At 41.6% G+C, this 21,320-nt stretch overlaps 1 protein-coding gene across 1 annotated transcript in view; it reads left to right on the top strand.

Annotated features, from left to right (window-relative positions):
* LOC136839102 (uncharacterized) overlaps positions 1 to 19,450 on the top strand; it is a 66,209-nt gene extending 46,759 nt beyond the window's left edge. Inside the window, exon 2 of the mRNA XM_067104746.1 lies at positions 15,456 to 19,450. Coding sequence (XP_066960847.1) covers positions 15,456 to 17,061 — 1,606 coding nt within the window. The 3' untranslated portion in view covers positions 17,062 to 19,450. The remainder of the gene's footprint in view (positions 1 to 15,455) is intronic.
* The last annotated feature ends 1,870 nt before the right edge of the window (positions 19,451 to 21,320 follow it).

Below are 21,320 nucleotides of genomic sequence, written 5' to 3'. Positions count from 1 at the left end.
CTTAACATTACAAAAAGTTGGGGAAGTCCCCAGTGTGGCAGGAAGAAGCCCCAAAAATACTTAATACTACTAAAGCATAATGACATATGAAAATTACAATAGGTTAAATGGCATACACAATCTTAAAGCTACACACGTAATCTTAAAGCTAAACACGTAAGAGACAATATAAAATGGGAAATAATTACATACAGTACATATATATATATCTAGGGTACCTGGAGCAAAATAAAAACTGCCCAGTACCCCACAAGAAAACAAATCATAACATGTCAGATTACAGTTTCCACTCAACAGAGACAAGATACATCAATATGAGGAGCAAGGCAGTGAGGCATGATCAACCAGGAGGATAAGCAGAGAAGTAAATGAGGCAGGCGGGCAGGGGGGGAAAGGGGAGGATAAGGATATGATTAATTAAGGTGGGGAGATGACACTTCCCACAGCTATTGTAGAAAATTTCAGGGCTTAAGTGATTTTAAATAGTGGCGTTTAAACACTAGAGGTGATTTCCAACCCGTGTATTTAGAGAGTTCTGAGAAGTCCATATTATGAAAGTAATTAATGGAAGTAGCAACTGCTCGAATATCATGAACCTTAGGAACTGAATCTGGGTTGGCTTGTTTAATAAAATACAAAATCTGTTGTCTTATTGCATTTAGTGAAAGAGTACCACCTTTCTCCCTGATCTAAGGACCCGACTTACTCTGTGGAGTTCTTAAAAGGTAAGATTTAAGTGTATACACTGGACATAAAGACTGGTCTTGTGGAAGGGGCACCACCTTCCAAGGGGACCACCTGTCTTGTGGGTCTTCATTTTTGGCTAAGAATCTAGGGTCAGGGAAAGGAGGACCTCTCTCAGACGGGAGGAAGTTCACAAAATCATCACCTCTAGTGAGAGCCGATAGCTCTGAGATTCTGCACCTGAAGCCAAGCTAATCAGAAATAAAGTCTTCCTTAACAGATCCTGATAAGAGCATTGAAAGTTGTTCATCTCTGATGCTAACTTAAGGACGTCATTGAGGAACCACGAACAGACTGTGGGCGTGATACGGGTCTCAGACGAGCCATGCTCTGGGGATAGATGAAAAATAGGAATCTGTAAGGTCAATTTGAAAGCCGTATAGAAATACCTTCTTCAGGGCTGACTTGGCTGTGGTAATAGTGGCCGAGCAAGGCCTTTCTCAAACAGTGACCTAAAGAAGGAAACTGCTAAATTAGTCGTCATGATTTTGGCTTCAGATGTTTTCAGGAAGGAGGCTAATTTTTTGACTGCTGAGTCATATTGTCTAAGAGTAGAATCTCTTTTGTCTGATTCTAAAAACAGAGTGTTGACAGGGTCAATGTTTGCTCCTTTTGGGCTGCGAATTTTATAAAGTCCATAAAACTAGGGCATTCTGAATTCTTGAGGAAGCTGACACAGTCTTGGTTTGTACTGTCTGGGTCAGTTTGGGCTTGGGAATCAAGACTCTGCAATCCCAGTTCCTGAAGAAGAGGGAACCAATTGCTCTTCGGCCAATAGGGGCTACTAGGGCTGGTTGACCTTTGAATGTCCTGAGTTTGTGTAATACTTTCAGCAGCAAATTTATTGGAGGGAACAGATAAATTTTCTCCCAATAGTTCCAATCTACTGTCATTGCGTCCGTGGCGTACGCCTGGGGGTCCAGGTTCGGGGCCACATAACAGGGGAGCTTGAAGTTGCTCTCCGTAGCAAACAGATCCACTTGGAGACCCGGAACCTGGCGGCAAATCCATTTGAAGGATTCCCGTCCAGGGACCCTCCGTCTCCAACGGAGTAGCCTGGACAGGGAATCTGCCACCACGTTCCGAACCCCGCTGGTGGGTGGCTGACAGATGCCAGCTGTGCTTGTTCGCCAGGGAGAAGATAGCAATCATTACCTGGTTTACTCGACCTGATTTGGAGCCGCCCTGTTGATGCAATGAACTACCACTGCGCTGTCCAATACCAGCCTGATATGAATCGGTTAGAGGGGGGCGGATTTTCTTTAGAGTTAGAAAAACCGCCATAGCTTCCAGGGTGTTTATATGGAACTGCTGAAACATTGTGGACCACGTTCCTTGTACTTTTTGTTTTGGTGAATATCCCCCAGCCGCTTAGGAAGCGTCCGTGTGAACAACTAGTGCCGGGGGGGAAATTGAAGCGGAACTGACTTGTTACAGGCCTCTGACTGGCCCAAGGCCGCAGTCTGGTCTTTAAGATTCGAGGAATAGAGGAGACCTTGTCTCTGAGCTTGACATTGGCTCGACTCCGCCACACTCTGTTTATGTCTTTAGTTTTGCTTTTAAGAGCAGGTCCGTCACTGAGGCAAATTGAAGAGACCCAAGGACTCTTTCTTGGGACCGGCGGGATGCTGATTGATTTTTCAGAAATTTTCTGGTGAGAGATGCTATCTCTTTCCTCTTGGGAGGCGGGGAGAGATAACGTGTGAGAGGACAGATCCCACTGGAGACCCAGCCACTGAAACCGGGACTCCGGAGTCAGGCGGGACTTCTCTCTGTTCAGCTGAAAACCCAGCGACTCCAGGAAGTTGATGACCATGGATGTAGCCTTCTGACGCTCCAGAACTGTTGGTGCCCAAATTATCCAATCGTCCAGGCACGCTGCTAGGGATATCCCTCGGGACCGGAGTTGTTGAACTACCGTGTCCGCCAGCTTTGTAAATATCCTGGGCGCAATGTTTAGAAAGGGCATGACCCTGAAGGAGTAGGCTTGATTCTCGAGTCTGAAACCGAGGAACTGAGAGAAGTTCAAAGCAACCGGGACGTGATAATAAGCGTCTGAAAGATCGATAGAGGTGGTGACGGCTCCACGCGGAAGTAGAGTCCGTACCTGAGCTACCGTAAGCATGCGAAATTTGTTGCATTTTATATAGAGATTTAGACGCGACAGATCCAGGATCACTCTTTGCTGGTCGGAGTCTTTTTTGGGAACAGTGAATAACCTGCCTTGAAACTTTAGGTGCCTTACTTTCTTTATTGCTTGTTTGTTGAGCAATTCTGCCCACGTAATCCTGCAGGATTGGTGAGGTGGCTGGTAAAACCTGGTCAGAGGAGGAGGGTTTTTGATCCAGCTCCATCCTAGACCCTTGGACACAATGCTGTGTGCCCAAGGGCTGAAGGTCCATTGGTCCCTGAACCAATACAGGCGACCACCTACCTGTGTTCTCTCAGTGGGAGGGAGCGGGTTTGTTCCCTCTACCACGTCCAGGTTTACCTCTTGGGGTGGTGTTGGATTTTATGAGGGCAATGACCTCTTCCCCTTGTGCTCCTATTAAGGCCGTGAAAGTATCCACAGCCCTCATAGGAGGGGTTGTATGCTGGTGAGCAACACATGTCCCAGCAGGAATGAGCTGGTTGAACCAGCACATATTGTTGGGGATGAGCCTTTGAGGTGGAGGGCTGTGCCACTGCCGAGACCGGGACGGCTTGACCACCGCCTGATGGTGGGGTCTCTTATGCCTCCTGAAACGTTTGCCTCCTCTCGCCTGGGGGCCGCCAGATTCTGGGGTCTTGCGCTTGTAGGATGAAATGCCCCAGCGAGAGCGCAGACTCTGGTTGGCCCTTGTAGCCTCACCATGACATTCGTAACCTCTTTTCCGGGAAGAGGTTAGGCCCCCAGATCGAGCTCTTTACGAGCTTGTTAGGCTCGTGACGGATGGTGGCATCAGCAAAAATGAACTTTCTGCATTCAAGTCTGGCCATGATGAATTCAAAAAGGTCAGACTGAAAGCCAGCCAGCAGGACTTAGCCAAAAACTTGGAAGAATGGACACCGCGCAGGAGACGGCAGTGGCTTCATAAGGCAGACGGAGTTCAGGGACCGGGCTAGCTTAGTCCGGGCATCAAACTCCGCAATATACCAGAATTCCGGCAGCTTGGGAGCTGCTCACTGAACTGGGAGGAAGCACAAAGGGGTCCAACTTCCCCGAGAACAGTGAAAGTGGACGGTGCATCCGTCCAGAAGATCACCTCCCGGGAATACCAGGGAAGTGGAGTCTGTTTCCCTCAGCTGTGGTGAGGAAACCCTTCAAAGCACGCCGGGCCGTAGCCAGAGCGATTTTGTTCAAACAGGGGGTGGGCAAGTTGTCTCCAGGGCGAACATGGTGAAGCTGCCCTTGAAAGGTGTCAACTTTGTATTGTCTGCCTGCCACTCCGTCAGAGTGCGCAGGAGAGCCGACTGAGCTTGGTCCCTAGGGACGATCACAGTCTCCCTAGGAACCTTATCTGAACGCCCCAGGCTTCCTCTGTTAGCCTAACGAAGCCTGGGTAGGGTGGCAAGAGATCGTGGGGAAGAACTCCATTCCTCCAACCGCCTCGTGCCAAGACCTTCGACTGTTAAATTGCCATCATGTTGGATGGCCCGGAGAATAAAACGCCAGGGTTCCCGACATAAAAGGAGGGAGGTCCGCAGTGTCGGGGATGACATACTGTGGTTCGGCTGGGGTGGGCGAGCCATTCCCGCCAGTATATTGTCATGGCTGGCCAACTTTTCTGAGATTTTTGTAAATTTGAGTCCAGGTCCTCATATAAGAACGTTTTGGAAGAGCTGGTTCAGCAAAGGCCTCCGCATCAAAGGCAGGCTGGCGAGGAGGGCTTCATGCTGCCCTCTTACGTGCGCCTTTGCCGGAGGAACCAGACTTGCTCCGAGGCTACAGGTGCTGAGACCTTAGCCTTCGACGGGGAAAGGCAATGGTTTCTTGGAAGACGAGGACTTATAGCCCTTCGCCTTCCATGAAGTCTTCAACTTCAACTTGGGGATGGCTGATGGAGCTCTATCACCCAAGGAGGAAGACTTTACAAAACCTGCAAAAGATGATACAGAAGAAACTGGGGAGAAAAAAGGGGGCCCAGGCCCAACAACCTCACTTAGCCACATACCACCTGGTCCTCGGAACATTCATTGGTTCCAGGTCCAAGACAAAATGGCAGAAGGTCCTGAAACCTTCGGCATAAAGAATATCTACTTGGGGTGGCTGGGTCACATCCCGGATCTGCTGGATGATGGGGTGGCAAGATCTTCTGGCACTGCGGCCGCCACCCGTGCGCCGGGTAAAGCAGGTCCCTCAACTTGGCGCCGAGGACATAGGGCTTCCCCGACGGAACGTTCCTTCCAAACCCAGCCACCCAAGGCGGGAGGGATTCCAAGGCAGACTTCTTGGAGGACTCGTCCGCCTGTAAGAAAAACCAACAATTAGCAGAACGAAAGAATAATTCGAGAATCATATAAACAGTATTCAAACATGAGGAGCGCACACGGAGGAAGACTGTCACTTACCGACTCATCCTGGACGCTTAGGCACAGGAGGCAAAGCAAACCTCACAGCCATCAGGGTGCCAGACAATCAGGTCCCGAGCCGACCGCACAACCAGCGTGGGTCCGCACACCACGTGTCCGCACAGGTTGTTGCAGAGAAAAGGCGAGTGCACCCAGGCTCCTCACAGCCAACAGTCTGTAAGAAAGTAAAAGTACATGAACCTACCACTCTAAGCACTCCCTAAAGCTGGCAAGGGGGAATTTGCCACAACTGGAATACCCGTGGAGGAGAAATCCCTCGTTAACAGGGAGGCCAATAAGCTCTAAATTACACAGAGTGGAAGGTAAAAATCTTCCAGACCCCCGGAATTCCGGGAATGAAAGGTATGAGACAACAGAACTCACCGCAAGGGTTGCCAGTAAAACAACGGGAGAAGAAGGGTGTAGAACCGACTCAAAATAATAAAAATATAAAAGGAGGGAGTGTGAACAGGATTAGATAAATACACTTATCTAAATATGTATATACATAATAAAAATAACATTAAACAAGTGATGGTACAAAGGTGCAAACTACCCGAGACCGGAGGGATCCGCCCCTTATATATAATCTCCTCCTCTCTAAGTGAAACTTCCCAAACAGTGAAGCAAGGTGGGCAAGATGCTCAAGCCAGAAACAAACAAAGCCGAAGCAACCATAATACAACACAACATGTAACCCGACGGGGAGAAAAGAAACTGGAGAGAGTGTTCGAACACGATTCGAGCACACGAGTAAACGAAACCACCAACACCAACACAGCAACCCCTAGGGACTGTATGGGAGGGAGCGAATCCCTCTACCAAATGGAGGAGTCCCTGAACTCAGAGAAAACGCCATCTAGCTCAAATAATTCATAATAAAACAAGGCTGGGAGGGGAGGGGGACATGGTGGAGGAGGGGGAGAGTGGTAGGCCGAAAATGAGAACAGGAGACAGGGGAAATAAATCACCCAGTTCAACTGAAACACCCCAAAACCACTCCAAGCATCATGAATCCTTAGGAGGGTGGCCTCAAAAATTAAGGGGAGGGATGCAACCCGAAAATCATGTTCCCACTGCCTGAGAAGGTGAGTCTAAAACAAGGAAATAAAACCAGTATAGGCTAGGAAAACGGAAGGAGTGCGGAAGGGAGGAGGACAGCAAACAGGGACCAGAAATTTTGTGAACACAAAATAAACCAAAATTATAAAAACAAGGGGGTAAAAACAAAGTAAAAACCTAGACAGTAGACACATCCAAAGAATAAGATCCCCCCCAAAGGAAGTGAGGGACAAAACTAAAGCATAATGAGGCCACCAAAACGACCCTGGAGGAAACAGCAACCAAAACTCCTCAACCTGATGGATTCTCCACGCGAATGGGCAAGAGGAGGGAAGCAAAAGAAGCCTACTCCACTAAATAACCATCACATGAACATGGGATAATAAAATGATAACAGGTGCGAAGCCTACCTCGGGAAGTGGTTAGATCTGAGGCCTAAAACGCTAAAGGTAAACAATGAATAAAAACAATGGGCACCATCGCTCAGAATAAAACTAAACAGCACTTCTAAGTAGGGATGCAGAGACAAACATAAAATTAATCAAAACCCAAAAGTTGGGGGATCATTAATGGCAAATATCCTAAATAAAAGGGACACAAATAAAAACACAAAACAAAATGGGGGCCCAAGACCAAGAGAGGTCAAGAGAGAACCATGGGGCAGAAAATAACATATAAATCCCTTTAATTATTAAACTAAACAAAAAAGAACTGATGCCTAAAAAACAATAAAACACTGGTACTCATGGCTGGTGAAGAACGCCGTGGATGCCATAAAAATCTCAAAATTGCACAAAATAAGGATCATTACAGCCAAAATATAGAACAAAACCCCACAATAAGATGGAATTAACTAGTGTTGATGGTATACAGTTGCTCGGTAGACATGGTGGAAGATGAAAATAAACCTCAAAAGGGACTTTTGCACACAAAAAGGAATCTCTAGCGATCACGTTCCGTGAAAATGGAATGAGTTAGGTGGCGCTGGTGTCGACTCCATCTGGCGGGTGTTTGCTGTGTGGGGGCTCCAGCATTTCATTTAGCTTTTCTGGTTTTAACAGGGGAGATTACCGAGAAAGACTCCGTGCTGAATGGATCTTTTCACCAGGTTACACGGGACGTCTTCCTTGGAGAATATATATGATCTGGGGTTAGTAACCCAGCTTTCCTGAAAGCTCTTTTTCTCTGGTATATCAAAAACATTTTGGAATACCTAGAAGTTCAGTATATTTATTATGGTTTCACTAGTTCACAATATACATAGGATTACTGGATTCAGAAATTTGATTTTAATAATAATGTGCAAGCAAATCTTTACAAAAGTCGTAATTGTTGATGTTAATTAGACTAATAGTTCAACTTAAAACAGTCGTAGGCCTATGTCTACAAAGTTCACACATATGAAGGAGATAAAACAAAGATAGTGATGGCAGTTGGAGATGAAAATATTAAAATATAAGAACAGCGATGACTTCTGAAGTATTATAGTAACATCCTTTTATTAAGTAAAGTATGACAACAGTAAGCAGTATCAGAAAAAGCCCTGTTTAAGGGAAACTGCAGGTAATTTCTCAGACCCACCACTAGTGTTCAGTTGTTTCATGTGCTTACAATTGAGTTTGAAGTATGTTGCAAAACTTTTTTGAGTGATTGTATATTGGAGTCAGATACAGTATTGATTTGAGTAAATGTAGATGTGATTTTTTTGTAACAAATTTTAATCTTTTGCATCAAACATGTGTAGTGAGTTGGCAGTGACAGTGTCCCCTCATTCCTTTGGCCACTCTGTGGATGCAGCCTTGCCTGTCACCATGATGGCCCCTGCCAATGGGCTTGGTACTGTAGTCCCAGAGTTCAGACAAGGACTAACATACCAGGATTTATTGGTTTATTTATGGCAACTAACACTGGCATCAACATCCCAATATTGTTCCTCCATGGACAGAGTTAGATCGGGGTTGCCTGAGGACAGGTATGGTAGGTCTTGATCTTCGTGTTTTATGGTAGGTCTAGATCTTCATGTTTCACCCTGTTGTCCCATGGTTATTCTAGTGATTCGCCTCAGCCAAGTAACTGATTGTGATCTGTAATGAGTGCTGCTGTTGCACCAGCAGCTGTCGCAAGAGTTGGGTGTGTAGATAGGCAGTCGGGTAGTAAGTGTTTGTGCCAGTCCTCCCCTTGATCACCGATAGTCCAAGTTTTGTTTTTGACAGGGCCACTGGTGTGTCCTTGCCTGGGGTTTTATGGCTTTTATAAACATTCTTTCAAGCTGTGGCTAAGCTTGCCAGATTTTTGCATTTGCCTGTAGGTCCATTGGTTTTTGCTTGGCGATCGATGCCATGGGGGCCATCAAGTCTGCTTACAGTTCTACAGATGTCATCGATTTGCAAGAGGTGTCATCGAAGCCACTCAAGGCATTTTCTAGTTTGAACAGGGCATCAGTGGGTCCCCACAGGCATCAGCAAGTCCGCACGAGTTGTCAGTGAGTCTGCACGAGCCATCAGCAAGTCCGCACAAGGCGTCAGCAAATCTGCACAAGGTGTCGGCGAGTCCACATGAAGGACTAGTGAGTGCATGAGGCATCTGTGAATCCACACACATTTGTTGAAGCTGCTTGAGGCATCAAGTCCTCTTTCTGTTCATAGGCTGTGGGAGGTGTTAAGTATGTGTGATCAGGTTTATAGTTGCCTCAGTGAAGTGCACAGACTTTTCCAGTTTTGGAGGGTAAGTTGCCTCAGGAGAGGGTTCTTTCTCCTCTGCATCTAATAATTTGACTCCTTCCTGTGTTGAGAGACAGCCTTCAACTTTTGAGTTTCTGCCAGAATGGATTATGAGAACTTTAGTTCCTGGTCTTGCTAGACTATCAGGTTCTGGGGCTACATCTCTTGTCTCTGATGTAAAAGACTCTTACAGACCTGGCTCTTCCTGTCAGCATTCTCCTTCACCTCCTATACAAGATGTGGAGAAGGAAGAGGAGCATTGAGATCTATCCCCTCAGTTTTTAAGGAATTGGTTCAGTTGTGCTCTGACAGATATCTCTAGTTCATCCTTTAAGGGATCAGATTCTGTTCTTGGGAGATTTGACTCGATCGCAAATGTTTTGCCTAAGAGAATCTCCTCTTAGAGGCCCTCTCTCATGTCTCCCTTCCTACCTGCTAGGAAGACTTTGATGTACAGGGAATTTTTTCCCACTTTTTCTCCTGATCCAGCCGAGGATGGTCTGTTTTTGTCTGTGTTTTTCTAGCCAAGGGAGTGGCAATTACACCTGCTGAGTTACATTTCTCAATTCAAGAGGCCGAGAATATGTATAAGAGCTTGGCTAACGCCATCAAAGCTGTCTTTTAGTGAATCATGCTGAACACTGTTAAACGTATTTAAAGGAGTTTGATGAACTTCTTCCTCCATTGGCCAGGGTTCCTTTGATAAGGCCTGAAGTATTTTTACTTCCCTAGATAAGGCATTTCTTGATGTGATAGGTGAACTGTCTCATGTTAAAAGCAACCTCAAAATTCACAGGAGAGAGCAGCTATGCTCTCTGCTGGTTCCGTAGGTCTCCCTCCTTAGCAGACAGTCATTGGTTTCAGCTAAACCTCCCATATTTGCAGATCCCTGGAATAGTTAATATCCAAGAATACTTAGAATCCCTCTCAAAAACTGCGTATAACTGCCTATCTTGAAAGTTAAAATACCTAATGTTTACTTAGAGTATCATCCTACATCAAAAGCATTAGTACCCTTAAAAATATATACTGTACATACTTACTTCCAACCCTTGTGCTGTCACGTGAGGCAAAAGTGAGTGAGAGAGAGTTTATCTCTTTTAATCTCTCAAGGAATGTTAATCCATTTCTCTTTAAGCAACTGATAACAACAAAATTTATATGTTTGTTTTTTGTCTTCCAAATATGTATTACCTTTACTCTGCATTTTTAAAACATTAAACAGGCACAAATTAGCAGTATCTTTTCAGGCAAGAGAGAGAGAGAACTATGTATCTGTTTATCTACCTATTTATTTCCTCACATTCTACCCTTTGGAGAGAGAGAGAGAGAAAGAAAGAAGAAAAAAAAAGAAATTCACTTGATCACATTTTGGCAACATTATTTTTAGAGGGTACATTTTATAATAAAATAATGATTTACAGTACTAATTTTCAAATATTAATATTAAGTTTAATAAAGAATAAAAATAACCATTCTCTCTCTCTCTCTCTCTCTTTTACTGAGATGAGAGAATTTTTATGGTATGTTTATTTGTTTTGTATGATAAATAAATGATTTACCACATAATAAGTACTATGCATTTCTATAGAAAGTTACTAAAAATTTTAAACAGAAATTTCAACCTCGATCTTTTGCTGAGTTTCAGAGCTCTGGGGGGAGGTTGAACCCATCAAATGTAATTTGACATATTTGACAGGCTCACCCTCCCCCCTGAGCTTGAAAACTCAGGGGGGAGGGTGAACCAAGTTTTCACCAGGGTGCTATCCCCTTCGCAGGTGGCTTCTTTTATAGGAGTAAGGATACTTCTGTACCTGGATGACTGATTATCTTTGTGAAGCCCAGAGAGGATTACCTGAGGGCAAGAGAGCTTGTACTTGGCTTGGTAAAAGCCATAGGCTTACTTATAAATGTTGCAAAATCATCTCTGGAATCTACAAAGGGTGACCTACCTGGTGTGGTGATTAATTTTGTTCTTTTCAAGGTTTTTCCTACGGAAGCTCTAGTAGACAGTCTGTTATTAATCACAAGAGAATTCACCTCCCCAGGGAGAATGTCTGCCAGTGCTGGCTTTATCTATTAGGCCATATGTCATTTCTGGAGGAGATAGTTCCAGTTGTTCAACTTTGGATGATGCCCCCGCCCCCCCAGTTGCACTTGAGAGGCACTGGCACGGAGAGATTCAGCCAGACCATGAGTTGGTGCCATGGAGCCAAGAACTGATCCCTTACCTTAGTTGGTGGATGTCCATAGAAGTGCTTCCTGCAGGGAAGTCCCTAGTCCCCAAGCCCAGACCTCTCACTGTATTCAGATGCCTCAGACGAGGATGGGGCTGTGGTTATCAGGAACCAAGTTGTTTCAGGGGTGTGGTCACCAAAAGAAGCAAGTCTTCGCATAAACTGCAGGGAGTTGTTGGCTATCCAAAAGTGACTGAAAGACATGGAAGGAGCAGTATCCAACAAAGTAATTTCTGTCTTCTCGAATGTGACATCTCTGGCTAATCTAAGAAGACGGAGCTATGAAGTCAGAAACCTTGGTAGCCATCACCAGGGATTTAGCCTCCGGAGGAGGGGAAGCTTGTCCTGATGCCCCAGTTTATGCCTGGTTGACAACGTTCTGGAAGACATGTTAAGTTGTCCAAGTCAGGTACTCTCCCACGATTAATCTTTAACCCTGTAGTTTGTGAGGTGATTTGGAGTGCTCATCCAACCCCTTACCAATCTCTTCACAATGAAGCAGAATTGTCATCTTGAGCTGTATGTCTCCCTAGTTCCAGACCCTCAAGCCTGGGCAGTAGACAAACACTCAGAGATATGAACAGACAGGGTCACAAATTAAAATTGTGTTTTTAGCACTCCCATTTGCCACCCGTATTTTTAAATTTTGCTCTGTGCACCTATTCTGCTAGTAAGAATGTTTGCAAAGAACAGAACACGAGGAAGAAGAAGAACCTGATACTTTAGCCTCTTCCCTGATTATCCTGCATATTCTCGTGATTACTACCTTGTATTCTTACAATCATGAGAATACTCGTTCATATTCATAAAATATTCGTACTTATTTCTGTCTTCCCGATTAATTAGTTCTTTGATGAATTCCCATTTTCTATATTTCCTCTCCCCATAGGAAATATTTAGGATGTATTTTTGTCAATAGATGGTGGTGTGCATTGTTTACTTTGTGAATTTCCAGTATCTGACACTGCTCCTGTGAAATTCTTCTAAGTTCATAACTTGCAAAGCTTGGAAAAAATACAAAATTTTTAATGTTCCATGAATCTTTTCTTCTTTTTTATGAAGTAATTTTCTATAATATTGCATGATTAAAAAATACAGTGGAACTAGTATTATCTGTGACTCCCAGGTTAACTCGGGAATATAAACATCAAAAAATTATGCACTATTTATTAAAAACCAATTTGTGAACAGTTCAAGATACGAATGGCCGTCCGGAACGTAACTCATTCATAAGTTGAGTAGTGACTCTACTCAAGAAGTTCAGGGCTCTCAGGAACACCACCATGATTCCAATTGTGCCTTGGTAGCTGAGGAGGCATTGTTTACAGACCTGGAAATGTCGGTAGAAGGTCCCAGACAATTACCTCCATGGACAGATCTACTCCATGAGGTGGGGACAGGGAAGCTTCACAGAAATATCAGCATGCTTCGCCTAACTGCATGGAAACTGTCAACAAGCTCCCCAGCCCTAGAGACTTTTCCAAGTCATCTAGGGACTATATCCTAATGGCAAGGGAAAGTCCACTAATTTCTTGATCAGTACAGTGGGAGCAGCTGTATAGATCATGGTGCAAGTCCAGGGGTATTTCCTGTCTCTGCACCAACATTAACAATATATGTATAATAAAGTTTCTGCGTTTCTTGAAAGATGCCAAAGTTTTGTCTGTTTCCTCCATCAAAGGCTGTAAATCCACGCTGACTCGTGTATTATGGCATTCTGGATTGGGTGTTTCAAGAGAGATTGATTTATGCGAAGCTATTTGCTCATGTCAACTGGAATGCCGAATGTTCTGCTAAAGCTGCTTTTTTGGCACCTGAATGTTATCTTGAGACACATTAGAGGCCCTCCCTTCAAATCCCTGAGAAAGGATTCTCTCAAGGCTCTTTCTTAGAAAACACTTATTGGTAGCCGTGGCTTCAACCAAACAATTTTTTGAATTATGAGCGATATCATCATTAGTAGCGTTTTTGCGTATGGGAGCAGAATATCTTTTTTGGTATCCTTTTGTGCTAAGAATGATGTCAAAGCTAAAACTCTTCCAAGAGTTTTCTCAATTCCCTCTCCAGAACCCCTAATACCTGAAAATGAAGAGCTACTTATTTTCCCTGTTAGGGTTATAAGGATTTATACAGCCTATCTTAAACTATTAAGGGAACAGTGTAGGAACCTATTTTGCACAGTCAAGAATTCCCTATTGAAGGTGAGGCCACAGTATGTCAGAGCAGTGGCTATATCTATTAGTTTTCATCAGTACCTGGCGCTAGACCATCTAGTTTTGGTAGCTCAGTGGTATTTAGCTCTGTGTTCACGTCTAACTACTTGAGATCCAGTGTGAAGACTGCCATACACTAGCACCTATAGTTTTGGCAGGGATGATTTCTCCTAGTCTCTACCTCTCATTTGTTACGAACGAATAAAGGCTCTCAATGTCGATCCTCATCCTGGGTAAGTGGGAAACCTTATGTACTGGAGTTCATACATGGTAATTTCATACTCTACTTTTGTTTTGATTACAGTATTATGCTTAATTATATTTACTTTGTTTCTTTTAAGTAAGGGCAAACAAAGTATGTTAGAGTAAGTGGTGTTGGACTTATGTTGCAGAGCCATTGCTCCTTATTGAAGAAAGCTACCTTGAGCAGATTAGGAACCACCTTTTCTTGCAAATCGATGTTATTGTTTTGGGTGTAAGGTGCTAGAACAACTCAGGTAGGTAGGTGGTATCTTTTTAGGGATTATGTTTAGTTGTGGTTTTAGCTATCATCAGCTCTGCAGGCCTGAGGCACAGAGACCTAACTTACCATTCTGCATTGTACAATAATCAACCAATGGCCATTTTGGGGGTCCACATTCCGCCTTGTACAATAGTGGACCTCATGAAGATCCTCATGTGTCAAGTACTTGCCATGGGATCATATTCATCAGGTAAGCTGGAATAAGGACATTTATAATATTTGATCATTTGATTACAGTATAGGGTAATCTCTTACCCTCCTCCAGCACACAAAGTTGGAGTCAGCAAATGGTAGAGGATAAATTTCACATCAAAAATAATTATTTTTATGATAAAATCAGTTTTTTAGGTATTTACCCTCTGTCATTGAGATCCCTCCCTCCCTCCTCCCCGCCTAAGAGATTAAGAAAAGAATGACACCCAAAACAGTCACTGTCTCACCCCAACTCTCCAAAAGTGGGAGTAACTGTTTAGAGTGTTCTTTAAGGATTGTTTCAATTTTAACATTTGCTGAACCTGCGCCAAGTAGTTGCAGATAAAACAAATGATAGAGGGTAAGTCCTTAAAAAATTTATTTTATCATAAGAATCATTATTTTTTTATATTTTAGTGTTTATCTTCATTCACCATTCATGGGAGACTTGGCTCCACCAGGATTCATATTTTGTGCCTTTTTTTTTATTTGTAATTTATAACACTGCTTTGTGCTATATTTAAACAGCACTCAAGTATGGGAATTTGAAGTAATTTCATTATAGTTTTCTATTGAAGTCTTAGTTGTATATAAATTCCCACCTGCCTGCATCATTAGCAGACATTTGAGCAGCATGTTAGTGCTTAACTGTCAATAACTAATTAGTGTGTAGTCTTTGAAATTGTCCTTAGTAGTTACAAATAGGATTAAAGGCATTTCTAAAGCATTCCGTGTTTTTTAGTTCACCCTTTTTAGACGACTCCATCTAGTGGACGCCCTGGGGGTAGTAACTCCAGCATTTCATTTAGCTTTCTCTGGTATCTAACGGAATTACCTAGAAATAAGTGCTGAATGGACTATTTCACCGGGTGACACGGGCCCCTCTCCAGAAATAGATTTTTCCTTTGTCAAAATCCTTTTTCTAAAGCATTTTTGCTTTAGCCATTACAAGTAGCTTCAAAGACCTTTGTAAAACTATGGTTTGTATTCCATGAATAATATAATTTACTTTTAAACAGATTAAAAAGTTTAGGATTTATTTTATGTAAAAATAATTAGATAAGCTTTTAAATTTTGTACTCATTTTAGCAAGGAATCTATTAATATACTGTATATATATAAAAATGATTACTCCTCAGACAGCTGGCACTTGTCAAGTCTGTCAGAAATAATGATAGTAGTTGGGATTATCTTTATTCTTATTTACTTTCAGAACTTGTGAACGATTTAGTAAAGTAGCCAGGGATAAATCATTGTGGGTTGAAGTTGACTTCAGTGCTGGGTGCCTCTCCCTTCAGCAGTTACGACAATGGCACACTTTCCTCCGGCCATCAACACGACGCCTTATTTTGCGAGGATTCAAAAGAAGATTTGCTGGGACCCCAAGGTCAAAGGTCCCTCTTATAAGTGCAAGCTTTTTAAAGTTATTAGGAGAAAAATGTCAAGAACTAGAAGAACTAACACTGTGTGAGGCTTTTATTGATGCAAAGAGAGTGAAAATTCATGACTTTCTCCCTATAAAGTCTATTAAAAAGCTTTCTTTAGTTGACTGTGAATGCGTTAATCTTCCTTCACCAGTAGTTGAAGGTTCTTATTTCAAAAGAACCCACAAAATTCTTACTAATTTGCAGTACCTCAAGATTACCAAGTGTAACTGGATTGATGATTATGATCTCATGGTTCTCAGTAAAATTGATACACTTAAAAGTTTAGTGCTGAGGAACTTACCCAAAGTTGGCAGGGCCATGGCTTACATAGCGCTTGGATTCCGTTTTGGATTTCAGAATCTAGAACACCTGGACTTGAGAGGGACCAGTCTAGAAGACAATGAGGTCCTGTCTGTAGTACAGAATGGTAAACTACAATCACTTTACATAGGTCCAATGGGGCCAATCAAAAGACTTTCACATGATTCTGTTCAAGACCACAATCTTGTTATGCCTGACCCCCGTTGGCAAGAAGAAAGACATCAAGTAGTTGTTATTAATGTTGGCCCTAATGGCCCTCACTGGCAGCAAGTTAATGATGAAGAACTTGATGGAATGGGTTTGCAGTGGGTGAGGAATGCACCTGTTGTTCAACATAATCGAGCAGAAGTAGTGGATGAGGATAGACATTACTTTATTGGGAGGGATGGCAGACCAGTTGAACATGAGGATGATAGTGATTCTCAAGCTGGGAAGGGGAAGGAGGAGGAGGAGGAGGAAGATGAAGAAGATGAAGAAGAAGGAGGAGAAGAAGAAGAGGGAAGAGTGCATGAAGTTGAGGATTCCAAGGCACATAATTTTACTTGCTGCAATTCAGATAAAAGGCACTTATCATCTTGTAAGGCAAAAACATCTGAGTCCAACCAGCAGAGAAGTGATGCATCAAAGGTCTCAGATGGAGCATTGAATGAGAGTGGCAAAATAGATGTTGATGAAGAGCAATCTAGCAAGCAGAAACCAGCTGATGAAGGAGAAGATGAAGAAAATGAAAATCATGTAGATAATTTGCAAGGTTGTCATCACGGCATAAATGTTAATGATAATATTGACTTGGGTGATGAACCTTACCAGGAACCAGATGAAGGATTGTCTGATAATTTGGTACGAGCCCTAGGCCAGAATACCAAAGTGCTCCACACTTTAGTTCTTGCTGGATGTGCTATCTCTGATTATGGGTTACAGGATATCATACGTTTAGTTCCTTCACTCCGTTACTTAGATGTTACTAATACCAAAGTGACAACTGCTGGTGTCCAGGAAGCTAGGGTAGCAAGGCCTGAATGTGTAATACTTGGTGGTGGCACAAGAGTTGTACGCCATAGTGACAGATGATATTTGTGAAAGCCTATTTTGAAGTTGATCAGGTAGTTTTATACAGTCACTATATGAAGATAACTTTCATTTCAAAAATGTTTAAGAATGTCTTACAAAGATTACTGTTTAAAGGTTATTCAAGCAGATCATGAACAGTTGAAAATTGTAAATTTTGTAAACCTGCTGTAACTGTTGCCATATTAAAGGATTGGTATTCCTTGGAGACACTTGTCTCCTACCACAAAGTAAAGAGCATATACAGTAGTTGATTACGTGAGGTTATTTTATTCTATATTATGTTTTGTTCACTAAAGATACCACTAGGTATTTGACATTCTTGCTAATGATAATGGGGAACATGAGAATAATTAATCATCCTTTATAAAGTATTTGGCAGATTTGTGTTTTGACCTTATATCATTCATGTAAGTTTCCTTAGTGGTTGTATTATTCACTCAGAAGCCATATTTATCCACATAGGTTAAATGCAAATGCATGTTTGAATAAAGATTAAGAATTCATACCAGAAAATGAGTTAGTTGAAGAAGACATGTAAGGTTTGATGTTGCATATTATTTTGAGTTAATTTCTGTTGTGGTTTTATGGAAAATAATTACTTTACCTGGTACTTGGGAAAGACATTTGATGTAAAGCAAATTGTTTAAATGAAGGCTTCCATTAAAGATCACATACAGTGACAGCACATGTCCTTGCATAATCTTTGTAATTCTCAGAAGAATGATAACTCGCCATATCATTTAGCAAAGGTGATGATTGTTTTTTGTTATTGACATTTCAGGCATTTAGAAAATTTTTATGGTTATTAGGCATTTAACTTTTAATCTGTTACTATGTCCTATTTGAAGAGAAAGCACTGCTGTCTGATTGTTTTATGAGTGCTTTGCTTTTTCCTGAATGATTTTGGTTTTTATTTTCGCTCATTTATTTCTGCTGGTTCCAGTTCAGAAGTCTTCCCCATTTCATCTCTAATTTTGATAATACAATAATTTTGTTATTGGGGAGGTTCTGTATCTCCAGGTAAGACTTTTGGAATTGACAACACTTGCTGTGAACAGTAATAACAAACTCTTAGCCCCATGTTGTGAGTTAGGGTATTATGGAGTTACTGCCCAAATTGGATTTCCAGTGCTCATGATTGTGTAATTTCTCTCGGTAAATTATAGCTAGTGTGTTCTCCCTTTTTCCCATCTTCAAAAGAAGTAAACTTTGAAAATGAAGATATCTAAAAGGAGTACCATGAGAAATTATCAGCAAAAAGTGGTTAGTGAAAATAGCTGAAAGAAGGCATGCTTTTCATACAAAAGGTAAAAGAAGTAGTATGCAGTATGACAGTAGGGAAGGGAGCAGATAAACAGAGACATTATGGTTTAGCTAAAGAAAAGAGAATCTTCAAGCTTTTAGTTAAGGATGGGCAGGGAAGAGGATAGAATTGTATGCAAGGAGAAGGAGGAGGAGGAGGAGGAGGTCAAGTTAGGTTGCAAGGGCAAAGAGTGAAAAGAAGGAATCAGAATTTCAGTGCTGATAATGAAAGAAATTATTATTATTGTTCGGGATAGCAAAGTGGCAGAGAAAATAGGGAAATGATGTGAAATGAGTTAAGTATGTAAATGATGGAAATGGAAGAGTAAAGGTTAAAAAAGACCTACAGGTTGATTGAAGTAGAATTTTGGAAATCTTTAGGGCATAGAAGAGACCTTTAGAGAATATAAGATCTGAAGAGATTAAAAGAGCCTTCAGAGACGAAGACTGGGAAAGCCCCAAGACTATGCATTGATTAGCAGACTAGAAAATATGGAAACCTTATAAAGGCCAGATTAGGATAAGGTGAATGGGAAAAGGCTATGACAGTAATAGTATACAAAAGAAGAGGGATTCATTACAATGCAGATATTTTAGAAGGATGAGATTCCTTGAATGTGTAGGAAAGGCTTAAAGGCTTAGGAAAATTGGTAAACCAGTAATGAGTTGTTTCAGCCTAGAATGAGACAACTAGGAAAATGTACCCTGCAAAGAGGAGGGAAAATTATACCACATATTTTTAGAGCTTGGAAAGGTATTTGACTGATTATTGGGACAAGCAGTTAGATAGGCAATGCAAAGGCAAAATGTTCTGGAAAGACTCATTAACTAGTGATGTTTTTGTAGTATAACAGACACTCAAGAGTGAAGACTGTGGCAGTGGTATGGATCAGAGGAATTTGAGATAACATTGGTATTCATCAAGGTCCTTCTGATTTATGCAAATGACCAAGTGTCAACAGTAGAGTCTGAGGAAGAGGTTGTAGAAATGATTGAAAACTTGATAGGCGAGTGGAAAGGACGGGATAAAAAATGAACAATAGCAAAACAAAGCTTTAGGTGACTGAAAAAGATGCACAGGGAAAAATAGTTAGGAAAAAGATGCACAGGGAAAAATAGTTAGAAAAGGGCCATGTGGATGGTGTGGACAAATTATATGGGGTTGGGGATGAATTCATTGCCATTTATTGAATATAACAATGAGATGTTCAGTATCAAAATACAGGTATATGATGTGTAGGAAGTTATTTATGCTCTCAAATGTATAAGAAGAGTAAATGGAGAATAAAAGGAGGTGGAATGCCATGTTATGTTGGAAGGGCAGGTGTGGGAAGAGGCAAAACTTATGGAAGAAAAATAGCAAATGCTTGTGTGAAGTGGAAAGAGATTGCTACACTACAGGTAAATAAAAGTATCACATAAGTAAACAACAAAAATTTATGATGCATGTAAGAAGCCTGTACCACTGTATGTAGCAAAGCCATGGGCATTAACAAAGGAAGGATATTTTTTAGAAAGATGTGACTATAGAATGGCAAGATTCACAAACAGTATGATGGGAAGATGTAATTACAAAGGAGGAAGTGGCAGAGAGATGTGATGTCCAGTATCTCAAAAACAGACCAAGGTAAAGTTTAAAGATGGTTCAGATATGATGAAAAGTGGTAGCAAAACGAAGACCCACAGGAAGGCCTGGAAATCATGGAAAAAAGGCAAAGATGACAACCCAGACAATTTGGGAATTCATGCATAAAGTGCGCAAGACAAGAAAGTAGAGAGGACTCATTAATGAAAGCTGCAAATCTTTGAATATAGGTTTGATTCTTCAAATATAAAGAGGCAAGCAGTCAAATATTATCCTCCACCATGTTTTTAGAGGAATCAAACCTATATTCAAAGCTATGCAGCTTTCTATTAATGAGTCCTCTCAACTTTCTTGTCTTGTGCACTTCATGTTTGAATTTTGTTTAACCTACATGGTTAAATGAAGAAGTCTTTGGTCAAGCTCTGCTCCCAGTGAATGGTCCAGTCATGAAGGGCTGATAATCCTAAATGCCCTAAGTATGATGTTTCAATTGGAATGGCCTATGTCAGTGGTACCCCCATACTTTAAATATTGGTTCAGTGTCATCCCTGAAAAAACTTCAATGAATTTTTAAACCCCATGCCTTAAGCAAATAGAGTATTTGAAACATAGATGGCCTTTATGCAAATACAGACGATTATGCAGCCTCTCCCCATTAGTCAAGACCAGAGAGTAAGGTCAGGCACAGCAGTAAAGCTGCATGAGGTAATAAAAAGCCGTAAAGAAAGGGAAAGTATAGGACAAAACTTAACCTTGATCGAATTTGTTGCCCTCTTAGGAAATGAAAATTAGCCGAGTTTTGTAGTTTCACTAAAAGCACAAAAAAATCTAAATTTCACATTAGAGGACCATCAGTTAGGAAATTCCATTCAAACAAAAATAATGGTGGTTAAACCACCACCAAAATTCAATCAGAAATATATATACTAAATATGTAACACAAAAAGGATGGTGGTCAGGTGGTAATACTGCCACATAACTAACATGATTTTAGACTTCCTCCCAAAAGTGTACAAAGTGTACTGATGTTTGAAAGTATTCCACAGAATAAAAGCAGAGGTGTCATTCAGTGATAAAAATGTAAATTAATGGACAAATAGTTCATTTTTAGGCCAAAACAGGGAACAGATCTTATGCAGAAGAGCTCTCTAGTGCAAGAAATACAGCAAATGTGAATACAGTATAAAAAAAATCATGCAATAGTGTATACTTATGATCTGGCAACTATAAAATGATTGTATTCAAAATAGTTAACTACATTCAAGGGCACTTCCCATGCTTCGTTAAATATCCATTTTATATTTGTAATGTCAAATTAAAACTGCTAAAACTCTGAAATGTAGTGAAGCAAAACCTGTTGAATGACTATATA

This window comes from Macrobrachium rosenbergii, chromosome 6 (assembly GCF_040412425.1).
Source record: "Macrobrachium rosenbergii isolate ZJJX-2024 chromosome 6, ASM4041242v1, whole genome shotgun sequence".
Lineage (NCBI taxonomy): Eukaryota > Metazoa > Arthropoda > Malacostraca > Decapoda > Palaemonidae > Macrobrachium > Macrobrachium rosenbergii.
Note: the sequence above shows the minus strand (reverse complement) of the source record. Positions and strands in the feature narration are given on the sequence as shown.